Genomic DNA, 27,909 nt, shown 5'->3' with positions numbered 1-27,909 from the left:
GGGTTGCAGACTGAGTAGTATAATTGAATTGGGTTATGAGAACATAATTCTCATGACAATTTGGTCCATCGAGAGCCGGATTCCAATACCTGTCCCTGCAGTCCGAAGGTACCACGCCGAAAACCGTGCACGTGCGGGTCATTGACCTGTAAATTAAAGACCTGTCCCCTGACATTGGGGATCTATAGCAGGCCGGTACAGTGGGGCAAAAAAAGTATTTAGTCAGCCACCAATTGTGCAAATTCTCCCACTTAAAAAGATGAGAGAGGCCTGTAATTTTCATCATAGGTACACTTCAACTATGACAGACAAAATGAGAGAAAACAAATCCAGAAAATCACACTGTAGGATTTTTAATTTATTTATTTGCAAATTATGGTGGAAAATAAGAATTTGGTCATATACAAACGAGCAAGATTTCTGGCACTCACAGACCTGACCTTCTTAAGATGCTCCTCTGTCCTCCACTCGTTACCTGTATTAATGGCACCTGTTTGAAGTTATCAGTATAAATGACACCTGTCCACAACCTCAAACAGTCACACTCCAAACTCCACTATGGCCAAGACCAAAGAGCTGTCAAAGGACACCAGAAACAAATTGTAGACCTGCACCAGGCTGGGAAGACTGAATCTGCAATCGCTAAGCAGCTTGGTTTGAAGAAATCAACTGTGGGAGCAATTATTAGAAAATGGAAGACATACAAGACCACTGATAATCTCCCTCGATCTGGGGCTCCACGCAAGATCTCACCCCGTGGGGTCAAAATGATCACAAGAACAGTGAGCAAAAATCCCAGAACCACACGGGGCGACCTAGTGAATGACCTGCAGAGAGCTGGGACCAAAGTAACAAAGCCTACCATCAGTAACACACTACGCCGCCAGGGACTCAAATCCTGCAGTGCCAGACGTGTCCCCCTGCTTAAGCCAGTACATGTCCAGGCCCGTCTGAAGTTTGCTAGAGAGCATTTGGATGATCCAGAAGAAGATTGGGAGAATGTCATATGGTCAGATGAAACCAAAATATAACTTTTTGGTAAAAACTCAACTCGTCGTGTTTGGAGGACAAAGAATGCTGAGTTGCATCCAAAGAACACCATACCTACTGTGAAGCATGGGGGTGGAAACATCATGCTTTGGGGCTGTTTTTCTGCAAATGGACCAGGACGACTGATCCGTGTAAAGGAAAGAATGAATGGGGCCAAAGTTTGTATCGTGAGATTTTGAGTGAAAACCTCCTTCCATCAGCAAGGGCATTGATGATGAAACATGGCTGGGTCTTTCAGCATGACAATTATCCCAAACACACTGCACGGCAACGAAGGAGTGGCTTCGTAAGAAGCATTTCAAGGTCCAGGAGTGGCCTAGCCAGTCTCCAGATCTCAAGGGCATTGAAAATCTTTGGAGGGAGTTGAAAGTCTGTGTTGCCCAGCAACAGCCCCAAAACATCACTGCTCTAGAGGAGATCTGCATGGAGAAATGGGCCAAAATTCCAGCAACAGTGTGTGAAAACCTTGTGAAGACTTACAGAAAACGTTTGACCTCTGTCATTGCCAACAAAGGGTATATAACAAAGTATTGAGAAAAACGTTTGTTATTGACCAAATACTTATTTTCCACCATAATTTTCAAATAAATTCATTAAAAATCCTACAATGTGATTTTCTGGATTTTTTTTCTCATTTTGTCTGTCATAGTTGAACTGTACATATGACGAAAATTACAGGCCTCTCTCATCTTTTTAAGTGGGAGAACTTGCACAATTGGTGGCTGACTAAATACTTTTTTGCCCCACTGTATATATCGAAGGTCGGCAGAGACGGTGACGGAATCTAACCCAAATTGCTTTTCCCAGTCTACGAGACAAGGTCAGTAAATCTTTTTTCACGAATTCTGGGGAATTGACGCTCGGGCTACATTCAGAAATATATTTTGAATTGTTTTTGTGTTGTTTAGGTGTTGATTTTAAAATTCCCATAGGGCATTCTAATCCGGTGACCTGTCTTTAGAATTTTTTGTTTAGAAAAGTTTTAAATGGAACAAAGTATTCTATACAAATGGAAGATAGGAATTGGGTGTAGAGCCACCTAGGCAGCAGTAGAAGGGGGTCCGTAATGACGCCAGGTATCTGCATTACCAATATAAACTAGAGAATATTGAGATCTAATTGTAATCTGATCAAGAATGAGTGTCCGTAAATGACGCAAGGTATCAGGGGATACTACCAAACTATCGGTGGCCACTACAGTACCAATGTTAACTAATGGAAAGGAGAAATACACATTAGAAAAGGTCGATAGCAACTGAGTAAGAGATTAAAGAGACCACACACATAGTCAGGCAGGAGAGCATCTATAGTAATTGGATAACGGTAAAAAGCACATACATAGATCATAGAAATACATACACATAGAGTTTGAGAATAAGCATAGTAACTACAAGGTTTACTAACAATGGGCGGTAAATCCTCAAAGGAGGTTCCGGGAATTAACCGGAGATGAGCCGTATATGCATTTAAAAGATGAAAGAAAGGTCGACTTCTGTTAAAAGTGGAGGAAGGAGTATGAATTTGATGGACGTTTAGACATAGAAAAGTTGGAACTAATGATAAGACAGATACGTAAGGCATGTGGAGACAAGGCAGATAAACAACAGGCCGAGGGGCTGGACACAGCGAGGGTATGGTTAGCCGAGGCGAGGAAGAGAGCAGAGGGAGAAAAGAAAAAGGAAGTAAAAGATGTAAGTGGCCAGCAACTAGGAACAATAACTCCCACGGCTCCTCTGGAGGTCTCTCATAAGCCTAAATTGTATCCCACCCTGATAGACCAGGCGTGGAGAGAGAATCCTGATGATGAAACAGTGGTGGTGAGAAGACGGCAGCCAGGGCTTCCCGTCCCACCCCCACCACCCCCATATGGGGAACCTCCTGGAGCCGAGGGAGGGGTAGAGCAGGAGGAGGAAAGGATAGGGCTAGCTGCCCTATGGAAAGTCATGACAGATTTAACTGAACTAGTACGTAGGATGAACAAGCGACAGCATCCAGGGGAAAGTGGTAGAGACAGGGCTTTACCACTCAGAAGGTTGAGGTCGCATAACCAGAGCCCAGGGAGGAAAGGAGTAGCAGAGTGGCTGGATGACGAAGATGAAAGGGAGGCTAGTCAGTATCCTCTATTTGCCTTGCCCAACCCATGGGCTGGGGACGCAGGACAGGAACTCATTTTAGAAGTGTATAGGGCATGGACACATAGGGATGTAGAAAGAGCGGTGGAAGGAATGGTACACCCTAAAACAGGCACGGAAGGATTTAGAAAGGATCTAGAAGGTTTGACAGCCAGCTTCAAGTTAAACACAGGAGAAGTGGAGAGAGCGGTATGCCAGTTGGTGGGGAAGGACTGGGCAGCTGTGCGAGGGCATTGGCTGGGCAGCAGATGGTGATTACGTTGTTAAAATTACAGAATTGTATAATAACTTGAGGGATTATTATCACCGACACACAGACTTCTGCAAGGTTTCTGAATGTAGGCAGGGGGATGGGGAGTCCATCAGTCAGTACTTGCCCAAATCTAATGAACTCTAAATAATAGCGGAGAGATAATTGCGATAGAGTTGTGCCCATCGAAATGTGTTTTTATTCTTATGGATTGACTGATGTCGGATAAAAGTTTGTGATAGTTTCTGGTTGTTGATTCTTGGGTTCATTTTTCCCAGAGACGATATCTTAAAAGGGTACACACATATCTTAAAGAAGAAGTTATAGATCTGTGAGAGCCAGAAATCTTGCTTGTTTGTAGGTGACCAAATTCTTATTTTCCACCATAATTTGCAAATAAATTCATTAAAAATCATTTTTTTCTCTCATTTTGTCTGTCAAAGTTGAAGTGTACCTATGATGAAAATTACAGGCCTCTCATCTTTTTAAGTGGGAGAACTTGCACAATTGGTGGCTGACTAAATACTTTTTTGCCCCACTGTATATAATTGTACGTAGTTGTTTAGAATCATCAATGAAATTCATTATAATCATCAAATTATTATTAATGATGTGTGTAGTCTTAGTCGGTAAAATTATAATAAATGATGTGTGTAGTTTTAGTCAGAATTAGGGTAGAACAATATCTGTACAATATGTCTCTACCTTGGCTAGGGGCCACTGAGAGATTTGGGAAAGGACAGGGAGTGCTTCTCATGGTCCCTAATCTATGTCGGCTGGGTATTTATACAGTATGTGCGTAGGATACCTACTGTTTGTGTGCAGTAGTATGTGCGTAAGGAGCTAGTATAAAATTAATGGTTTTGTACAACAAACTCGCGCACTCATGAATACATTTTTGGACTATTTAGCCTGGACTCCGTCTGTTTCATTCGACCAGTTTCTTACAAATTCTGGGTTGCAGACTGAGTAGTATAATTGAATTGGGTTATTAACACTGAGAACATAATTCTCATGACAGTCATAAAGCCAAAGTCATTACTTTACTCTCTGAAATCATCATCAAAACATGTATAAATTTTTGCTCGTAATGAGAGGCACTGATGCTAGTTAGCTAGCTAGCTATAACATTAGACTACAGTGCATTTAAGGTATGGTAAACAATTAAGCTAGCTAGCTAAAATAGCTTGGCTTGTAGTGGTTCTAGCAAGCCCTGTTATGACCGAATCAATTACCAAATTGTACTGTACTGAACAACACTGCCTTGGTGAAAAGATATATTATATTTCTGGCCAGCTACAGACAACAAACTACTTGTTTGTCATTTACCCCCCTGAGTCCTGATCCAGCTGATCCAGCCTGCCGCCGCTACTTGCTGGTCTCGCAAATAATTTTTCTCGCATTCTCAACTCCTTATCAGTGTATTCCATCTCAAATAAAGATGTCTATTTATAAGATATATTTCTTAATTTGTAACATTGTTTGGTGATTTCTATGGGAGCCAATTCCCGTCACCCAAATATTTTTTTAATGTCAATACTATACAAATTTTGAGATACTATCAAAAATAATTATGCATAAGTTGACATTTTGAGATATGTAAGTGAACATTTTTAAATGTTGAGATAGTAGAACATACTTATAGGATATGATTCTTCATTTGTAACATTGTATGGTGATTTCAGAGGTTGCACCACAGGTCCCAGAGTGATTATTAAGAAATAAACATGTACATTAAACACTAAACAATGTATTTATACTATTAGTGAACACACTTATGTATTCAGACTAGATATGTATTATTATATTTGTGGACACATTGTTTAATGTTTAATTTACATGTTTATTTCTTAATACTGTGAGGCACTAAATACAATATTAGCATTATACACAATTATGATGACCGCAATGGCTTTATAATCAATTCAAGAAGAGGATTTCCCACAATCAAAGTCCTGCAATAAGAGCTAATATGCTAATATTTGTGTAAACTCTACACAGTTTGCTCTGTGCATGTCACTGAGTAGGCTGATACCCCATTTAATGAGTGCAATGTCCATTAGGCTACACAGTGCACATAAGTATGCCTCAATGCAATTCTGAAGTCTAATACATCTACAGTGCAATTTCAAAATCTTTTTTTGGTTCAAATTAACTAATTATTGTATTTTTATGATAACATTCCGACCTTGGATAACATTATTTAGTCAAAATATGGCATGATTCCACTATTTGTATCCGTTTGAATCACTTTCAATGGGTGACTTTTAATTTGAAGGCGAACAGCAAATTCCACTGGTGTGGCTAATCCTTATTGTGGCTAGCTTCACACAGGTAAGGTAACTGAACAAGGAAGCACAAGAGCACTGCATGGTTGTCGTTTGCTCCCTGTGACACACAAAAAAAATCCCATTCCCATATCCCTTCGAATACATTTGCTAGAGGAAACAGTAGAAAAGTCCACCGCAGATGCCAAAGCTTCCCTGAATTTGATGTGTTTTTATGGTACCAGAGTTCCCGTGAAGTTCCAGGAGCAGCTGGAGCAGAGAGAACCTGCAAGGACCCGCTAATAACCTCCGGACACGCAGGTAAAATAAATTAACCTCTTCATAGTATAGGAAGCTAAAGCAATGTTTTTTGTGAGCTACAATTCATGGCACATTGTGCACAATACCTAAATGCATACAAACATTCACACGGGCCTAGAAAAGCCAACATATGTCATTTTCATACATCAGTATAATAGCTGCCTGAACATTTGAGTGCAATGTAAATGTCAATACAATACATTTTTCAACTGGAAAGGCTAGTTTAGAGCGTAGAAAATGCATCATATTAGTAGTAAACCACAAGAGCCACTGAATCCTGTGTATCTGACTGTATAGGTAACATGTCTGTTTGTCTAGAAACGCGTAACGCTTAGGTTGTTTTAGCGGACTGAACTCCACTCCATGGTGAAACAAGCAATTAATGCAGGTAGATTAGCCATCTGTTAGAAGCATACCTGGGATGTATTCATTACGGAAACCGTTCAACGTTTAAGAACCAAACGTAAGCAAACTGAACAAAACGAGAGTTTATATTGGACAAATGCAGGTAGGTCCCTATCCGTTCTGTTTGCTACCGTTGAAAACACTTTTTGCAACAGATTCGCCAGAATGAATACACCCCTGTTGAATCTATGCAACGCTTGGGGTCTATTTATTATGCCTATTCTGTTGCAAAACGTTTTGTTTCCTGCAAAGTGTTTTGCAACAGAAACCTATACTCCAAACGGAAAACATTTTGCAACATAAATGAGAGTTCCTAATGGACTAATTCAGGTAGGTAGGTCCCTGCCGGTTCGTTCTGTTTGGTTCTTAAACCGTTAACGATTTCTGTTGCCAGACGCAATGATTACACCCAGTGGCAATTTTAGCATGTACATCTTGGTGGGGAAAACACAACACTAAACAATACATTATTTGCACAATAATAGTGACAAACGGTGCCCACAAACTGTTAGTGCTTACATAAAGCTGTCAAACTAGCACAGCTTTCTTTTCAGCACATGGAGTGAATCCTTACAACTGCTACACTTGGCATTCAGCGAAGCCTTGTCTGACAGGAAAACAGTTAATTCAGCCTCATTTACTGCCCTTTTAAAAACAGCTGACATGGCTGACTTGCTTAAACAAATGTGGTTTCTACTGACAATTGAGATGTACAAACAATAAAAAGGAAACGATGAGCGGAACATTTTGATTAAGACATTAATGAGCGAGCTAAGACAGAAGTAGTCAATACAACTATTTGTTCAGCACTTTTGAAATGAATAGCGACAGAATTCAGAACATGGGCCGTTCTTACAGTATTCTCCCTGTAAACCAAGTCACAACCATAGGATAAATAAAGGGGGCATATAAGCACACCATGAAAGCGCTTGCAATATTCGATGATGATATTTCTCTAAAACAGGCTATAGGCTACAAGTCAGAACAGTAGGCTAAGTTATGAGGGGGAAAGGGAACAAATTATTTGGGTGAGGCACATGGGCTACTAACAAGTTACTACATAACACACACTTAGTATTACTTACTTAGCGACAGCATACATATCTCCCTGGCATATTACATAATTAATGCAGCAGCAGCATTTGTATGCGGCAGGTAGCCTAGTGGTTAGAGCGTTGGGCCAGTAACTGATCGAATCCCCGATCTGACAATGTAAAAATCTGTCATTCTGCCCCTGGACAAGGCAGTTAACCCACTGTTCCTAGGCCGTCATTGGACTCCCCTTGTTGTGCTCACTTGAACAGGAAGGTGACGCTGCGGTCCTTCTTGTGGGAGTGGGAAGATTTTGTCATCAAAGTCAGGCATTCTCTGGATTTATGATGCTTTCAAGACAACTGAAAACTCGGAAGTAACAAGGTCGAATCATGACATTAGTGATCTTCAGGACGAAGCTCGAGATAGAGGCCCGACTTGGATGACAGTTCAAAACGTATTTTTCCAGTCAGCAATTTTTTTCAGAGTTGTTAGTTGTCTTATTCTAAAACGGATTAACAAAAAAAAATGCCCTCATCAATCTATACACAATACCCCATAAAGAGAAACAGGTTTTTGAAAATGTTGCACATTTAATAAAAATATTTTTTAAATTACATAAGTATTCAGACCCCTTGCAATGAGACTCGAAATTGAGCTCAGGTGCATCCTGTTTCCATTGCTCACCCTTGAGATGTTTCTATAATTTTATTGGTGTACACCTGTGGTAAATTCAATTGATTGGACAGGATTTGGAACGGCACTCACCTGTTTATATAAGGTCCCACAGTTGACAGGACAAGTCAGAGCAAAAACCAAGCCATGAGGTCGAAGGAATTGTCCATAGAGCCCAGAGACAGGATTGGTTTGTGGCAAATCTGGAGAAGGGTACCAAAACCTTTCTTCAGCGTTGAAGGTCCCCGAGAACATCATCCAGGCTGTATCACAACTGGTCGTGATTGGGAGTCCCATAGGGCGGCGCACAATAGGGGGAAAGGGGGATACGTAGTCAGTTGTACATCTGAAATGTCTCTTCCGCATTTAACCCGACCCCTCTGAATCAGAGAGGTTCAACACCCTGACCTTGACTACCTGAAATTTTGACCTTTGACCCTAGATGTCATTTATTTTACCACCTCTTTCATATGAGCCCATAAGTTTTGTATGGAACATTTTGGGGTCCCCTTTTACCAAGGTATTGCCTCTCGAGGCGAGAACCCCTAAAATGTTATAATTCATTTTTGGTCGTAGGCGAAAAGTTTTTATATTTTCTCGAGACTAATTGGATTCCGAACGCGCAGATATCAAATTTATACCCGTCGGTTACAATGACAACGTCTCGCCTTGTTTCTCACCAGTTCTCACCAGTTCTCACCAAAAATCCTATTCTCAATTATTTATTTCCAATTGGAATTTTGAAAAAAAAAACGTTTTACTGTAATAGGCCATCCTCTCAAATGAGCAAGGCCTGATTTTTTTTTTTGAAAAATTGGCCTGAATTGAACGTACAGCCAAAACGAGCCAGTTTTGAGGGTGCATAGAGCCATAACCCAGTTAACTGCTTTGCTCAGGGGCAGAACAACAGATTTTTAAAATATTTTTATGTACATATTCTTATTAATTCCTTTACACTTGTGTGTATAAGGTAGTTGTTGTGAAATTGTTAGGTTAGATTACTTGTTAGATATTACTGCATGGTCGGAACTAGAAGCACAAGCATTTCGCTACACTCGCAATAACATCTGCTAACCATGTGAATGTGACAAATAAAATTTGATTTGAGGAGTGGCTTCGGTAGAAGTATCTGAATGTCCTTGAGTGGCCCAGCCAGAGCTCCCCATTCAACATGACAGCGCTTGAGAGGATCTGCAGAGAATAATGGGAGAAACTCCTGAAATACAGGTGTGCCATACATATCCAAGAAGACTCAAGGCTGTAATCGCTACCAAAGGTGCTTCAACAAAGTACTAAGTAAAGGTTCTGAATACTTTTGTAAATTTCAGTTTTCTCTTTAAAAATAAAACTGTTTTTGCTTTGTCAATATGGAGTAATGTGTGTAGATTTATAAATGGGGAAAACAACCATTTTGTCCATTTAAGAACAAGGCTGTAACATAACAATGTGGAAAACGTGAAGGGATCTAAATACTTTCTGAATGCACTGTGTATATACAGTGGGGAGAACAAGTATTTGATACACTGCTGATTTTGCAGGTTTTCCAACTTACAAAGCATGTAGAGGCCTGTAATTTTTTATCATAGGTACACTTCAACTGTGAGAGATGGAATCTAAAACAAAAATCCATAAAATCACATTGTATGATTTTGAAGTAATTAATTTGCATTTTATTGCATGACATAAGTATTTGATCACCTACCAACCAGTAAGAATTCCGGCTCTCACAGACCTGTTCGTTTTTCTTTAAGAATCCCTCCTGTTCTCCACTCATTACCTGTATTAACTGCACCTGTTTAAACTTGTTACCTGTATAAAAGACACCTGTCCACACACTCAATCAAACAGACTCCAACCTTTCCACAATGGCCAAGACCAGAGAGCTGTGTAAGGACATCAGGGCTACATTGTAGACCTGCACAAGGCTGGGATGGGCTACAGGACAATAGGCAAGCAGCTTTGTGAGAAGGCAACAACAGTTGGCGCAATTATTAGAAAATTGAAAAAGTTCAAGATGACGGTCAATCACCCTCGGTCTGGGGCTCCATGCAAGATCTCACCTCGTGGGGCATCAATGATCATGAGGAAGGTGAGGGATCAGCCCAGAACTACACGGCAGGACCTGGTCAATGACCTGAAGAGAGCTGGGACCACCGTCTCTAAGAAAACCATTAGTAACACACTATGCCGTCATGGATTAAAATCCTGCAGCGCACGCAAGGTCCCCCTGCTCAAGCCAGCGCATGTACAGACCCGTCCAGATGCCAATGACCATCTGGATGATCCAGAGGAGGAATGGAAGAAGGTAATGTGGTCTGATGAGACAAAAATAGCCTTTTGGTCTAAACTCCACTCGCCGTGTTTGGAGGAAGAAGAAGGATGAGTACAATCCCAAGAACACCATCCCAACCGCGAAGCATGGAGGTGGAAACATCATTCTTTGGGGATGCTTTTCTGCAAAGGGGACAGGACGACTGCACGTATTGAGGGGAGGATGGATGGGGCCATGTATCGCGAGATCTTGGCCAACAACCTCCTTCCCTGAGTAAGAGCATTGAAGATGGGTCGTGGCTGGGTCTTCCAGCATGACAACAACCCGAAGCACACAGCCAGGGCAACCTAAGGAGTGGCTCCGTAAGAAGCATCTCAAGATCCTGGAGTGGCCTAGCCAGTCTCCAGACCTGAAACCAATAGACCATCTTTGGAGGGAGCTGAAAGTCCGTATTGCCCAGCGACAGCCCCGAAACCTGAAGGATCTGGAGAAGGTCTGTATGGAGGAGTGGGCCAAAATCCCTGCTGCAGTGTGTGCAAACCTGGTCAAGAACTACAGGAAATGTATGATCTCTGTAATTGCAAACAAAGGTTTCTGTACCAAATATTAAGTTTTGCTTTTCTGATGTATCAAATACTTATGTCATGCAATAAAATGCAAATTAATTACCTAAAAATCATACAATGTGATTTTCTGGATTTTTGTTTTAGATTCCGTCTCTCACAGTTGAAGTGAACCTATGATAAAAATTACAGGCCTCTACATGCTTTGTAGGTGGGAAAACCTTCACAATCGGCAGTGTATCAAATACTTGTTCTCCCCACTATCTAATATATATACATATATACATACATACATACATACATACATACAAGTCAAAAGTTTGGACACACCGACTCATTAGTGTTTTTCTTTCTCCAAAACAATTAAATATATATTTGAGATTATTCAAAGCAGCCACCCTTTGCCTTGATGACAGCTTTGCACACACTTTGCATTCTCTCATCCAGCTTCACCTGTAATGCTTTTGCAATGGTCTTGAAGGAGTTCCCACATGCCAATCACTTGTTGGCTGCTTTTTCCTTCAATCTGCAGGCCAACTCATCCCAAACCATCTCAATTGGGTTGAGGTCGGTGATTGTAGAGGCCAGGTCATCTGATGCAGCATTCCATCACTCTTATTCTTGGTCAAATAGCCCTTACACAGCCTGGCAGTGTGTTAGTTCATTGTCCTGTTTAAAAATAAATGATAGTCCCACTAAGTGCAAACCAGTTGCCTAGTTAAATAAAAAAAAAAGTGCAAGGCAGATGGGACGATGTATCGCTGCAGAATGCTGTGGTAGCCATGCTGGCTATGTGTGCCTTGAATTGTAAATAAATCACTGAAAGTGTCACCAGCAAATCACCATCACACCACCTCTTCCATGCTAACAAACTACAATATGAATTAGCTAATAGAAATTACTATTTATAATTAATCATATCACGGGTGAGCTCATCATTGATCGAAATAATTGAGTAAAACATTCTCTAGAAATATGAAAGTATCCGACGATGAGTAGTTTCTGCATGCCTTTTTTCCCCCTCACAGAAACCAAAGATAGTAAGAGAAGACAAGATGAGTTTGGTCTGTTAATAGTATGCATGTTCAAGGGGAGGTGTCGTCCACCATCGTTCACATTCGACCATTCAATTCCGGAAGACCTAAAAAAATGAATGAACCCTTACTCACCTCATTTTGTTATGTCTTTGGTCCAACAGACGTTTACGTGAAACCCAGAATGCATTGTATGTCAACAAACATGGCTACACACATCTGGAATCATAATCAGTACAACCTTCAAAGTATTTTACACACACATGTGCCCATTACAATCTATGCAAGAATCGGAATGCATGCAAACAATGGGGAAGTGCTTGGGGAATTTTGTCCGGGTCAGAAATGTCCCAAAAATGTATTGTCCGCAAAAGTAAAAATAATAATTTTTATGTGAATGAATGAGGCGGCAGGCAGAACACACCTCAATTCAAACTGTTCTTAGAAAATAAAAACTTGTTAGAAAATAAATATACTGTTGCTTAACAATCACATTCTGGAATGGAGTGAATGTTCTAACATCACGTGCATAGCGACCGTTAGAGACATTTGGAACTCACACATGAAAGGGTTATCAAGGCAAGTCAGTTAAGAACAAATTCTTATTTACAATGATGGCCTAGGAACAGTGGGTTAACTGCCTTGTTCAGGGGCAGAACGACAGATTTTTACCCTGTCAGCTGAGCGATTCGATCTAGCAGCCTTTTGGTTACTGGCTCAACGCTCTAACCACTAGGCTACCTGCCGCCCCAAAAGTAGTGGCAGTAGTGGTTTCTTTGCAGCAATTTGACCATGAAGGCCTGATTCACACAGTCTCCTCTGAACAATTGATGTTGAGATGTGTCCGTTACTTGATCTTTGTGAAGCATTTATTTTGGCTGCAATTTCTGGTAACTCTAATGAACTTATCCTCTGCAGCAGAGGTAACTTTGGGTCCTTCCTTTCCTGTGGCAGTCCTCATGAGAGCCAGTTTCATCTTAGCGCTTGATGGTTTTTGCGACTGCACTTGAAGAAACTTTAAAAGTTCTTGACATTTTCCGTATTGACTGATCTTCATGTCTTAAAGTAATGATGGACTGTCATTTCTCTTTTCTTATGCTGGTTGAGAGAATGCCAACTGTGTGAAAAAGATGTCATCAAGGCAAAGAGTGGCTACTTTGAAGAATCTCAAATATAACACTTTTTTTTTTGTTTAATACAGGATTCCATATGTGTTATTTTACCCGTTCACTTTTGACGGGTACTGTGTGTAGGCATTATAAAAATGTTTCTATAGTTTATTTTATAGTTTAATCGAATCGAAGTTTATTGGTCGCACACACAGTTTAGCAGATGTTATAGCGGGTGCAGCTAAATGCTTCTGTTACTAGCTCCTAACAATGCAATAAAATGTCAAACAGGTGGGCCTACACAAATAATAAAAATAAAATGTTGGGACTAATCCAATTAACAACCCAAATGACACGATAACAGTAATCAAAATGCAATCTATACTTATGTAAGCTTACACTGGAAGAATTTACTCAAGATATACTAAGAATGATATTTATTTACAGCAGTAGATGCAGTATATCAGCTATGTCAAAAATCCAGTGTATAAATAAATATGTGGTGTTTAAACAGTGTCCAGTAGTATAAGCTATGTCGGGAATATAATATTTTATTACTCAGTGTGAAACGGGAAGTGTCCAGTGGTTCAATGTCGTGTGTGTGCTGATGCACCTTTACTGACTCTGTTTTCCATTGACCTCCCGTTCGCGGCCGGCTTGCGACAGAGCCTGGGTGTGAACCCAGAATCTCTGGTGGCACAGCCCTAAACCGCTGCGCCACCCGGGAGGCCCTTTTGACTCTGTTTTCAGAAGGTAGCCTAGTAAACAGTCCATGGCTCAGATGACTGCAGTCCTTAAAGGAGAAGTTTTATTTTTTACTACCAAATCTATATTTTTGATGTAAAGGGAATAAGGGTCCAGACACCTTTTTTTGTAATTTTGTATATTTTTTGAGAAACTTGCCCCAAACAGCAAATCACTTCCTCGTCCTTTGTTGTGTAGTATGTGGGCCCCGATAAAACATGAACAATGGCTTCAAAAACACCCAAATACATCCTTTTAGAAACAGCAAAGCTCTCAGTATAGTGATGTAGGTCTTTAGATGTTGTACACATGAAATTGTGTCACTCCGAACTTTATCCTCAACGTTATATTCCATTTTGTTACGACTCGAATACTAACGTCTGTTCGGATATTTGAATATTTAAATCACTGTGCCTATCCCTACAAGCAATAAAGTAAAAAATAACACTAACATAAACAAATGACTGCAAAGTAGGGCAACCATCGTTATCCCACCTGGTAAGATTTTGACGACAATTGTATTGCTTTGTGGTTGTATGTCCTAAAGGCAGCCTGTTTTGAATAGGCCACAATATCATCCCTCTGGGACCACAGAGCGGTATGGGTCCTCCGTTAGAATTCACATTCAACCTCAATCAAAATAGATTTCATATGATACATACATACACTGAGTGTACAACACGTTCGGAACACCTGATCTTTCCATTACTGACTGACAGTGAATCCAGGTGAAAGCTATGATCCCTTGTTGATCTTGTTAAATCCACTTAAATCAGTGTATATGAAGGAGGAGACAGGTTAAATAGTAGTTTTTTTTAAGCCTTGAGGCAATTGAGACATGGATTGTGTATGTGTGTGATTCAGTGGGTTAATGGGCAAGACAAAAGATGTAAGTGCCTTTGGACGGGGTATGGTAGTAGGTGCCAGGCGCACCGGTGTGAGTGTGTCAAGAACCGCAACAATGCTGGTTTAATACACACAGTTTCCCGTCGACCACCCAAAGGACATCCAGCCAACTGTGGGAAGCATTGGATTCAACATGGGCCAGCATTCCTGTGGAATGTTTTCGACACATTGTAGAGTCCATGCCCCAACAAATTGAGGCTTTTCCGAGGGCAAAAGGGGCTGTAACTCAATATTAGAAAGTTGTTCCTAATGTTTTGTACAGTCAGTGCATAATTTGTATATCATCCCTCTGGGTCCTCAGATAGAATTCACATTCAACCTCAATCACTTAAAGCCATGGCATGCAAATTACAATAACAGACGAGTTACAATGATTGAAAGGAACACTGTCACATTTAATTTCAATGACTTGCATGCACAAAGAGCCTTCCACAAATAAGATCAACGAGTCTCTCGGAATTGTTGGAAAGAGCATGTCAATGGTAACCGTGTTAGCCTTTTCCTGTCGGCTGGTGTTAGCTGGAGAGCCATGGCACGGCTTTTGTTATCCCAGTCAATCACTGCAGTCTGTTTTGGAAGGAACAGAATGTTTCTGCAAGGAATTGTTATTCTGTCATGTGTCCAGCCTGTCAGGCAGGCAGGCTGTGAACTATTTATAAGAGCTCAACCCCGGACTTCACTGTTTCCTCCTTTTCCTCGCTCCCGCCTTCATTTGTTCAAAGGCCTGGCCCGTGGCAAGGCGATTTAACTGCAAGGCGATTTTAACCGGCTCTCATAGACCTCGCTCTTTCAAAGGAAGGGGGGATTTTGCAGGTAAACATTTTCTCTCCCTTAACTTTACTCTGTTTGCCAACATCTTTTGTGCTGTGGTTTTTGTGTGGGACCTGGGTTGTCTTGAACAGATGCCAAGGCAGGTTTTCCCCATGAAAAGATGCAGCGAGTGATTGCCCCAGAGCTAAAGCACTGTAGTTTAGTTCATGGAAAGAGTGTTTGATTAGGTTGAGGTGCACTGTGAATGTCAGGCATTACTGCCAGATAAGAGCCATTGATGACTGCTTTAATGTTGCTCTGTTTCATGACCTGTGATAGATTAGAAAATGATTCCAATTGGTTGGTAAAAAATCTTCCCTTGGGATTCAATACGTGCACTGAAATTTGAGGTAAATCTCAAGTTGCCTGATGACTCAATCTAAATTCATCTGCTGCTCTGTTCACTTCATAATTCAGTTTGAGACTGCCATCGTTGAAGTCGTTTGTAGTGATGTTTAAATGAGGGGTGTTGCGCAAAACAATGTCATCAGCAATTGGATCATCAAACCAATCCAAGTATCAAAGCCAATGACACATTTTCAAAACGCTGCTTTACCTATGTGTTCTAGCCCTGGCCCAACCCATCAGCTTCTGTAACCAATCAGAACGGTTAACATCTGTCTGCGTTCTAGAAATCGTCTAGGAGGTACTAAGATCCAGACTAATTGGGGAGAAGAAAATAACGCCCGTGGGTGTGGCATAGCGTTTGGCCGAAACCAATGTTCCAATGTTGATTAATACAACTTGAAATGCTTACAGTTTAAAAAGTATTGGCGAAAAGTTATCAAATGCTGCAACGAAGCAGCTAAGGTAATAAAAAGGCTACCCAAAACGTTTGACCCAAGTTAAACAATTTAAAGGCAATACACTCAATTGGTATTTGGTAGCATGTAAACTTCTGACCCACTGGGAATGTGATGAAAGAAATAAAAGCTTAAATAATTCTCTCTACTACTATTCTGACATTTCACATTCTTATAATAAAGTGGTGATTTTATATATATATGTGTGTGTGTGTGTGTGTGTGGAGTAATCAGGAAGGTGATAGTCCAGGTGTGCCTGATGATGAGGCACAGGTGTGCATAATTATGGGTAGCCAGGGCAGATGGTTAATAAACCAGCAAAGTCGAATGCTGGAGGGGAGGAGCAGGAGTAGATGTGACAATGTCATTGTTTGACTTCCAAGTTTACTTCAAAATGATGGTTATTATATCAATATTTGCAAATAAAGGTGTTTCCACTGCCATTTCTCTCACACTTAATTTTACAGACACAAAAAGATCCTACCATGTCAAAGGAACAATTTGTACCAACATTTCCTGTTTTCATCAGCCCGGTTGTGAATTTTTTCATGCCTCAGGTAATTAATCCAAATGAAATGGTTGGATGGAAACCTGGTTACTGACTTGGCATATTCAGTCTGAAACCTGTAAACGTGTGTGTGTGTGTGTGTCCTGATGAATTGTGCTGTGTTTGTTTGCTTTGCTCTAACCATACTTAATGTAGTCAGCTGGGCCTGATGCCAAAGCACTAATGTGGAACAAAGGCCATTAGGTGGGTTGGAAATGTAAATAGAGTTAATTGCTCAGCCATAAACAAGGACATAGTGGCTTCTCTCAATGACATGGCGTTATACGCTTATAGCCAGAGAATGTTTGTGGTGGGGAGTAGACCTGGGCAATATGGGCAAAATCCATATCGCGATAAATTGCCTAATTTACTGCAATAACGACAAATAGAAAGGTTAACATTAATCGGCACCACAGTTTTATTTTTATTTTTATGATCCTTTAAACTACTACTACTACTGGTTTAATGGTTGTTGCCATTGTCCCATTAACAGTCACCGTTATTAGCAAACTTATTTCATTTCAAACCCCACATTTCTCTAATATAGGTTACTTATTGTAATGAATGATATTAATCAAATGCCTGCAATAAGTGATGTCAATGTCGATAATTTTCCTTTTATCGTCCCATCTGTAGGGAGGTTGTAAGTGTTAGCGATGGGAAAGATTGTTCATACATTTTATTTTTAAGTTGTCTAAAGTCGATCCTGTCCTGGTCAGTTTCTAGAAGACTTATAACATACTGTATTTCTCAACGGCCCTGTCTTTTCCGATTAGTGCCAATGAAACATAAAAAGCGAGGACAGGTTGCTACTTTTCTGTACTGAGATGTAGCCTGAGGCCGGAACAAAAATTCAACAGATTAACGACCTGCCCACAATGATGTACTTTTAAAGGCAATGTCCCCAATGTTTGTGGAAATTACGTTAGCTGTAAATGTTACTGCAGATGACAGCTCATGTCAATCACCTTTAGAAGTCCATCGCAGTGTTCAGGTTTTCACAAGAGTTTAGTCAGTGTTGTTTTCGAAAAGAGTAAAAAAAATGTTTTTAGTTTGAATTCAACTCTCCTTAAAGGACCCAGAGGATATTGTTGCCACTATTTCTACGGAATTTTAAATTTATTTTCTACCTCCAAAGAATGGCGAAGGCTACTTATACCTATTTTGGTTTGGGAATTTCCACGTGGAGTTGATAAACATAAACAAATGGGGCACTGACAGCTGTCAGTGTAGCTTAGCTATCTTGCTAACCTTATCTAGCTAGCTAGCTATCTTACTAACCTTATCAAGCAAGCTCATGTTATCTGCTGTTGCTGTTTTTTATTTGTTTTATTTACTAAACCGTAATCAAAATATTAGCCAGCTGGCTCTGGCTGGTTCTGGAGCTGGATTTGTCATAAGCATTGATTTAGGGAAAACTTTCCACAGATGGAAACCACTGGCCTATCTTTTACTTAGCTATCTATTGTTATCTCAAGTTTTGGCATCTTCCATAAATTGCAGCCATGATTTCGCCACAGAACAATAGAAAGAATATGATGAAGCTCCAGTAATAAAGGTTAAATAAAATAATAATAATACATTCTGAATAAATCAGTGAGTGTCACCAGCTTCACGGTGGGAACCACACATGCAGAGATCATCCGTTCTCCTACTCTGCATCTCACAAAGACAGTGGTTGGAACCTAAAATCTCAAATTTGGACTCATCAAACCAAAGGACAGATTTCCACCAGTCTAATGTCCATGGCTCGCGATTCTTGTCCCAAGCAAGTCTCTTCTTCTTATCGGTGTCCTTTAGTAGTGGTTTATTTGCAGCAATTTGACCATGAAGGGCTGATTCATGCAGTCTCCTCTGAACAGTTGATGTTGAGATGTCTGTTGCTTAAACTCTGAAGCATTTATTTTGGCTGCAATTCCTGAGGCTAGTAACTATTATGAATGTATCCTCTGCAGCAGAGGTAACTCGGAGTCTTCCATTCCTGTGTTAACTGCACCTCAGATTGCAGCCCAAATAAATGCTTCACAGAGTCAAGTAACAGACACATCTCAGCATCAACTGTTCAGACGAAGCTGCATAGAATTCAAGGCACACTTAACCAGCATGGCTACCACTGCATTCTGCAGCAATACGCCATCTCATCTGGTTTGCGCTTAGTGGGAATATCGTTTGTTTTTCAACAGGACAATGACCCAACAACACCTCCAGGCTGTGTAAGGGCTATTTGACCAAGAAGGAGAGTGATGAAGTGCTGCATCAGATGACCTGGCCTCCACAATTACCAGACCTCAACCCAATTGAGATGGTCTGGGTTGAGTTGGACCGCAGAGTGGAGGAAAATCAGCCAACAAGTGCTCAGCATATGTGGGAACTCCTTCAAGATTGTTGGAAAAGCATTCCAGTTGAAGCTGGTTGAGAGAATGCCAAGAGTGGGCAAAGCTGTCATAAAGACAAGGGTGGCTACTTTGAAGAATCTAAAATATATTTTGATTGGTTTAACACTTTTAAACAAATCACAGTTTTAATGTTGTGATGGAATAAGTAGGTGTGTCCAAACCGCTGACTGGTACTGTACATAGTCAGATTGTCTCACTGTGCCTTCAAAAAGTATTCATACCCCTTGACTTATTTCCCATTTTGTTATTACAGCCCAAATTCAAAATATATATATTTTTATCTCTCACCCTTCTACACACTACACCATAATGACAAAGTGAAAACATGTTTGTAGAGATTTTTGCAAATGTATTAAAATTAAATGCAGAGATTTCTCATTTACATAAGTATTCTTGTGAGAATCACATTTGGCAGCAATTACAACTGAGTCTTTCTGGCGAAGTCTGTGAGAGCTTTGCACACTTGGATTGTACAATATTTGCACATTATTCTCTCTTTAAATTCTTCAAGCTCTGTCAAGTTGATTGTTGATCAAATCTTGCCATAGATTTTAAGTCAAAACTCTCACTCTGCCACTCAGGAACATTCAATGTCATTTTGTTAAGCAACTCCAGCGTATATTTGGCCTTGTTTTAGGTTATTGTCATGCTGAAAGGTGAAATTGTCTCCCATTGGAAGCAGACTGAATCCGAAAAAACTCCCTAGTCAAATCAAATTGTATTTGTCACATGTGCTTAATACAACAGGTGAAACACCTTACAGTGAAATGCTTACTTACAAGCCCTTAACCAACAATGCAGTTTAAAAAAAATAGATAAGTAAAATTTAGCGAGGCTATATATAGGGGATACCGGTACGGAGTCAATGTGCGGGGAACCGGTTAGTCGAGGTAATATGTACATGTAGGTAGAGTTAAAGTGACTATGCAAGATGGTGCTGACAGAGATGGTCGTCTTGCGTCTAGTCCTTAGGAAACTATACAGTATTTTTATTTTTTATTTTACCTTTATTAAACTAGGCAAGTCAGTTAAGAACAAATTCTTATTTTCAATGATGGCCTAGGAACAGTGGGTTAACTGCCTGTTCAGGGGCAGAACGGGGATTTGAACTTGCAACCTTTCGGTTACTAGTCCAACGCTCTAACCACTAGCTACCCTGCCCAATACATTTTAAATGTATTATAAAATAAGAATTTGTTCTTAACTGACTTGCCCAGTTAAAAAAATATTTAATAAGTTTATTTTTATTTTTTTATGTGACCTGTTCAGTACATTTTTACTCCTGAATTGATTTAGGCTTGCCATAACAAAGGGGTTGAATAGTTATTGACTCAAGACATTTCAGTTTCAGCAAATTATCCAATGGATTAGTATAATTTTCTGGAGAAAAAAAATTGATGTGGAAAAACATATGTTTTCACCCACTATTTTAATTTTCTCCATGGCTCAGGTGGCCAAATGGACACAAGGCTGTTTGGCTCATCTCAGTTGCAAACAGAAATAACTTTGCAGCTGTTTCTGATTTAATAAACAATGCCATGCTGGTGGGTGGTACAGTAACATTCAAATAAAATCCAGCCCTGTAACTAAACTGTCATATCATAGGAAAAGACCGTATTCACACGGATTTGCACAAAGTGGGCAGTTCGGATTTGTCAATTCCAGACCAAATATATCATACTTTGACCAAAATGATGACTTACTGACTTATATTGTTGTACAACATCATAGCTAACTTCTGGCCATCGTCTTTCTTGGTAACAATTAAGTAACTTACTGTGATCTATTATTATTATTTTTTTTACAAATATAGCTTCTTAGCAAAATGCAATTTCTCAAGAAATAATTGTTAGGACAGTCAGAGGGGTCTGAAAGAGGGGCGTAATTGGAGGAGCATAATGGGAGAGATGTGCTTCTTGAAAAAAAAGCTGTTATTGCCAGAGACCAGAGCAAACTGATGTCACCAGGCGGTCCAAAAATTCCACCCAGCCAAACAAGCTGAAGTTTCAAGTGGTGTTTTCAAATAGCTCTTACACTAAAAGTGCATTATCATAATCTTCTAAATTTCACAGTATTATTCCAACCTCAGTGTGGAAATATACAGTATATAAAACACAGGTAAATTATGTTCTATTTGAGATTAATTTTACATGACAGCATGGGATACAGGCAATTGGAAAATTAGCTTGAAAGGTTGGTGCAGGGATTGAACCCCAGTCGACGGTGGGGAGAGGCGTAGTCCCACGTAATTTGAGCAGGGAAGCGTTACCCTTACACCAAGGGCTCTGCATCTAAGTGTGTGTTAGTATGGGAGAGCGAGGGGCCGGGAGGAGAATGAAAGAATGCATGATTATATAAACCCCCCCCCTTGAGCACCTCCAACATACAACTCCCCAATGAGTGGCCCACACAGACCCTTGGTGTGTCCCAACAACATTTAGAAATTAGGAACACCGTGACATGAATATTGACATAATATAACTTTAAGTACTTAATGTAAATGAATGGGTTATTGAGCAGTTACATGTCCTCTCCTATGAGGGAAATAGTTAAATCTTTTCCACAGTGCTTATAATTCATAGTTGATAGTCTGGTAACAGTAATCAGCTGTAATGTTTGATTGCATGTGTGCCCACAGACCAGAGAACTGGGTGATTCATTAATTGGGCCTGTAATAAATAGCTGCCTCTGCTCTGCCCGCTAAGATGCACACATCTATACCATCCCAACAATAATGTGTCATCTGTTTGTTTGGAAGCAAAATAGCTCTCTTTTTAAATGCTTCATTCATCCTTTTCCATTTGAAATTATCATAATTAATGCGTTTCACCAGGGGCTGGAGATGGGTTGGTTGTTCAGCAACAAAACCTGACGCATGTGCAACTACGGGGCAAAAGAGACAGGGTTGACTTAGCTTGTTGATAACATGTAAACTATATTTTGACTCCAATGTTCATTGAAAACATAAATAAAGTTGCACAATGAGCACTTGTCTCTCAAATACACCTTTACAGTTGTTGGTTAGCTAACTAGTTAGCAATTTTTTTGCCATATTAATCAGTCCAAACACCTCAAAGCAAAGCATGGTATTAAGAACAAGGAGCTGAAATGAGCCACTTACGATTCACCACATGGCAGTTTCTTGTCATTGTTGCTAGCAATCTGACCATCCAGAAGCATAACAACACACAGCCTTCTTCCCCTTTTGAAGCGCGCATGTCGTTTTTGTGACGTTGTTAGCTAACCCGTCTAAAGCTCCCCATTTACTGGCTATTGTTGTTCTGCTAACACTAGCATGTTTGCACTCAAAGTTGTCTAATATCAAATTCAAAGAAAAAACATATTTGTGGACATGTATGAAAGCCACAGGTATACCCAATTAACATGAATTATAGGGGTTATACAGTGCTGGGTCAATATCTCTTTGATTTGATTTTCTCAGACAGGATGTAGCCTTTCATTTTCGAGGACTGAGTGTCTGGTTGTGTTTTTGCAGACCTTGTCATCAGCCCTCAAGAGATGACAGAGGCCATGTTTGGGACAGGGAATGATCAGTGGGTCTGTCCCAACGACCGGCAGCTGGCCCTTCGAGCCAAGTGAGTATGCACTCATTTCTCCCATCTCACTAAACAGGTGAAAGTGTTTTTGCAATGTCACCTGGGAAAGTTGTTTTGGTTGTGTAAAGGTTACCTGTGCCCATCAGGTGTTGAAGTCGGAAGTTCACATACACCTTAGCCAAATACATTTAAACTCAGTTTTTCACAATTCCTGACATTTAATCAGAGTAAAAATCCCCTGTCTTAGCTCAATTAGGATCACCACTTTATTTTAAGAATGTGAAATGTCAGAATAATAGTAGAGAGAAGGATTTATTTCAGTTTTTATTTATTTCATCACATTCCCAGTGGGTCAGAAGTTTACGTACACTCCATTGGTATTTGGTAGCATTGCCTTTAAATTGTTTAACTTGGGTCAAACGTTTCAGGTAGCCTTCCACAAGCTTCCCACAATAAGGTGGTTGAATTTTGGCTCATTCCTCCTGACAGATCTGGTGTAACTGAATCATGTTTGTCGGCCTCCTTGCTCGCACACGCTTTTTCAGTTCTGCCCACAAATGTTCTATAGGATTGAGGTCAGGGCTTTGTGATGGACACTCCAATGCCTTCCCTTCGTTGTCCTTAAGTCATTTTGCCAAAACTTTGGAAGTATGCTTGGGGTCATTGTCCATTTGGAAGACCCATCTACGACTAAGCTTTAACTTCTGATGTCTTGAGATGTTGCTTCAATAGATCCACACGATTTTCCTACCTCATGATGCCATCTATTTTGTGAAGTGCACCAGGCCCTCCTGCAGCAAAGCACCCCCAGAACATGATGCTGCCACCCCCGTGCTTCACGGTTGGGATGGTGTTCTTCGGCTTGCAAGCCGCCCCCTTTTTCCTCCAAACATAACGTTTCATCAGACCAGAGGACATTTCTCCAAAAAGTACGATCTTTGTCCCCATGTGCAATTGCAAACCGTAGTCTGGCTTTTTTATGGTAGTTTTGGAGCAGTGGCTTCCTCCTTGCTGAGTGGCCTTTCAGGTTTTGTACCAAAGTACGTTCATCTCTAGAAGACTAAACGCGTCTCTTTCCTGAGCGGTATGACGGCTGTGTGGTCCCATGGTGTTTATATTTGCGTATTAATGTTTGTACAGATGAACGTGGTACCATCAAGCGTTTGGAAATTGCTCCCAAGGATGAACCAGACTTGTGGAGGTCTACAATTTTTTTTCTGAGGTCTTGGCTGATTTATTATGATTTTCCCATGATGTCAAGCAATGGGGCACTGAGTTTGAAGGTAGGCCTTGAAATACATCCACAGGTACACCTCCAATTGACTCAAATTATGTCAATTAGCCTATCAGAAGCTTATAAAGCCATGATTTCATTTTCTGGAATTTTCCAAGCTGTTAAGAGGCACAGTCAACTTAGTGTGTGTAAACTTCTGACCCACTGGAATTGTGATACAGTGAATTATAAGTGATATAATCTGTCTTTAAATAATTGTTGGAAAAATTACTTGTGTCATGCACAAAGGAGATGTCCTAACCGACTTGCCAAGACTAGTTTGTTAACAATACATTTGTGAAATGGTTGAAAAATGAATTTTATTGACTCCAACCTAAGTGTATGTAAACTTACGACTTCAACTGTATATAATTTGGTAAGGTGTGCATACTTGCATAAGCATGGTTCTTCTGTTTGTCACATCACACAGGTTTAATTTTGGCCTGCACTGCCACATGTAATGAATGACACAACAGAATTGAATTGATCGACATCGTGAAGCAACTTGTTTGTTTGTGTCCCAGGCTGCAGACAGGCTGGTCGGTGCACACCTTCCGTACAGACCGACAGAGGAAAAGCCAGATGCTGGAGCAGCAGGAGGTGGAGATCATCCTTAGTGTCATCCGCAGGGCTGAGCAACTTGAGCATATTGAACAGCTCCGCATCGGGTAGGACGCACGCACATACACACACACACACACTCACACACACACACACTCACACACATATATACACCGTTGGTAATAAAACCATGACTTTCTGTTAGTGTATCTGGACTGTGAATCCATGAGCCGTCAGTGGCAGCACATAGCCAACTTTAGCCTCTGTGTCCATTCTGTAACTGTGTGTGTGTGTGTCCCAGGAGGCTGGTGGAGCGTCTGGACAACATGAAGAAGAGTGCGCTGGGGAACGGCCTGTCCCAGTGCCTGCTGTGTGGGGAGGTCCTGGGCCTCTTGGGAAACCCCTCCATCTTCTGTCAGGACTGCTGCAAGGTAAAGGTCACCACACTGCCTACTCTACTGTTGTACCATAGCAGAGGCCCAAACAGTCCTGAAAGGTTGCAGTGCCTTTGGTTTTAATCCTTAGCTCTTCCCAGCATTTGAAAGTACTGTAGGGGATAGAGCTGGGACATTAAACCGAAAATTACCTGCACTGACATTTCCTTCCTCTTATCGAACCAATTTTGCTTACGTCTGTCATTTTTGGTGTTTAGGTATTGGCACCACTTCACAACCAGAGTATGTAATTTAGTGCTGGGGGGATCAATACTAGAGGTCGACCGATTTATGATTTTTCAACACCGATACCGATTATTGGAGGACCAAAAAAAGCCCGTACCGATTAATCGGCCAATTTTTTTTATTTTTTTGTAATAATGACAATTACAACAATACTGAATGAACACTTATTTTAACTTAATATAATACATCAATAAAAATCCATTTAGCCTCAAATAAATAGTGAAACAAGTTCAATTTGGTTTAAATAATTCAAAAACAAAGTGTTGGAGAAGTAAAAGTGCAATATGTGCCATGTAAAAAAGCTAACGTTTGTGTTCCTTGCTCAGAACATGAGAACATATGAAAGTTGGTGGTTCCTTGTAACATTAGACTTCAATATTCCAAGGTAAGAGGTTTTAGATTGTAGTTAATATAGTATTTATAGGACTATTTCTTTCTACACCATTTGTATTTCATATACCTTTGACTATTGGATGTTCTTATAGGCACTTTAGTATTGCCAGTGTAACAGTATAGCTTCCGTCCCTCTCCTTGAACCAGGAACACATCGACAACAGCCACACTCGAAGCAGCATTACCCATCGCTCCACAAAAGCCGCGGCCCTTTCAGAGCAAGGGGAATAACTACTCCAAGTCTCAGAGCGAGTGACATTTGAAACGCTATTAGCGTGCACCCCGCTAACTAGCTAGCCATTTCACATCGGTTACACCAGCCATTCGGCTGATAGGCTTGAAGTCATAAACAGCGCTGTGCTTGCGAAGAGCTGCTGGCAAAACGCACAAAAGTGCTGTTTGAATGAATGCTTACGAGCCTGCTGCCGCCTACCATCGCTCAGTCAGACTGCTCTATCAAATATCAAATCATAGACTTAATTATAACATAATAACACACTGAAATACGAGGCTTTGGTGATTAATATGGTCGAATCGGGAAACTATAATTTCGAAAACAAAACGTTTATTTGAGTGAAATACGGAACCGTTGTGTATCTAATGGGTGGCATCCCTAAGTCTAAATATTCTTGTTACATTGTACAACCTTCAATGTTATGCCATAATTATGTAAAATTCTGGCAAGTTAGTTCGCAATGAGCCAGGCTGCCCAAACTGTTGCATATACCCTGACTCTGCGTGCAGTGAACGCAAAAGAAGTGACACAATTTTACCTGGTTAATATTGCTTGCTTTTTTTTCTAAATATGCGGGTTTAAAAATATATACTTCTGTGTACTGATTTTAAGAAAGGCATTGGTGTTTATGTTTAGGTACAGTCGTGCAACGATTGTGCTTTTTTCGCAAATGCGATTTTGTTAAATCATCCCCCATCGTTGCATTGATTATACGCAACGCAGGACTCGCTAGATAAACTCGTAATATCATCAACCATGTGTAGTTAACTAGTGATTGTGATTGATTGTTTTTTATAAGATAAGTTTGATGCTAGCTAGCAACTTACCTTGGCTTCTACTGCATTCGCATAACAGGCAGGCTCCTCGTGGAGTACAATGAGAGGCAGGTGGTTAGAGCGTTGGACTAGTTAACCGTACGTTTGCAAGATTGAATCCCAGAGCTGACAAGGTGAAAATCTGTCGTTCTGCCCCTGAACAAGGCAGTTAACCCACCGTTCCTAGGCCGTCATTGAAAATGAGAATGTGTTCTTAACTGACTTGCCTAGTTTAATAAAGGTGTAAAAAATAAATTAAAAAAAATCGGCGTCCAAAAATACAGATTTCCGATTGTTATGAAAACTTGAAATCGGCCCTAATTAATCGGACATTCCGATTAGTCGGTCGACCTCTAATCTATACAGTTACATATCACATTATTATTTTGGACTATACTTTGACTCCAAGTATCAATTTGTAAAAAATACTACAAATATTGCTAGTGAGTGTTAGCTAACGCTAGTCGGCTGTACCTGTGCTAGCCTGTTCTCATCTTTTTAAATAGTGAGCCAACCATGACTGATCAAAACGCATTTTTTTCATGTTCTCGTCTCTCTGCAGTAGACATATAGTGAGCAATATGTTTGGAACAATTGCAATACAATTGTAGTATCAAAACGCAATACATATAGAATTGAGAGAATCACAATACATATTGTATCGGCATCTAAGTATCATGATGAAATCGTATCATGAGGTCCCTGGCAATTCCCAGCCCTAAGGTAACTGAGATGATGCACAGGTGGAACCGTCATTTGCTGTGAATACAATCAAGTAGCCTACCAATTAAACGTTTTTGTAGGACATGACATTTACTGTAAAATATCAATTACACGTCTATCTAGCAACACTATCATATTTTGGGTTAGTAATCTAGCTAATGTGTTTTGAGTTCCCAATTCCTCTGGTGGTGAGTTATGTAGCATATAGCCTAGGCCAATATGCACAAAAAAGATGCAAGCAAATTTATCTCTAAAGAGCATAAAGAAATCTGATTATTCTGGATTCTATTTTGATATGTTGCACATCAAAATATCAATCATGAATTCCCTGAACATGTTAAATGAAATAGCTTTCT

General features: G+C 40.3%; 1 protein-coding gene across 3 annotated transcripts in view; it reads left to right on the top strand.

Moving 5' to 3' along the window:
* The first annotated feature begins 5,751 nt into the window (after positions 1-5,751).
* LOC110537698 (double C2-like domain-containing protein beta) overlaps positions 5,752-27,909 on the top strand; it is a 307,080-nt gene continuing 284,922 nt past the window's right edge. For 2 of the 3 annotated variants that reach the window (XM_036937660.1, XM_036937661.1), the window contains exons 1-4: positions 5,752-6,020; positions 22,813-22,912; positions 24,671-24,814; positions 25,009-25,138. In XM_036937660.1, coding sequence (XP_036793555.1) covers positions 22,836-22,912; positions 24,671-24,814; positions 25,009-25,138 — 351 coding nt within the window. In that variant the 5' untranslated portion in view covers positions 5,752-6,020; positions 22,813-22,835. The remainder of the gene's footprint in view (positions 6,021-22,812; positions 22,913-24,670; positions 24,815-25,008; positions 25,139-27,909) is intronic. The other variant, XM_021623935.2, reaches the window with a different exon arrangement.

The sequence above is a fragment of the Oncorhynchus mykiss genome, chromosome 12 (assembly GCF_013265735.2).
Source record: "Oncorhynchus mykiss isolate Arlee chromosome 12, USDA_OmykA_1.1, whole genome shotgun sequence".
NCBI classification, from domain to species: domain Eukaryota; kingdom Metazoa; phylum Chordata; class Actinopteri; order Salmoniformes; family Salmonidae; genus Oncorhynchus; species Oncorhynchus mykiss.
Note: the sequence above shows the minus strand (reverse complement) of the source record. Positions and strands in the feature narration are given on the sequence as shown.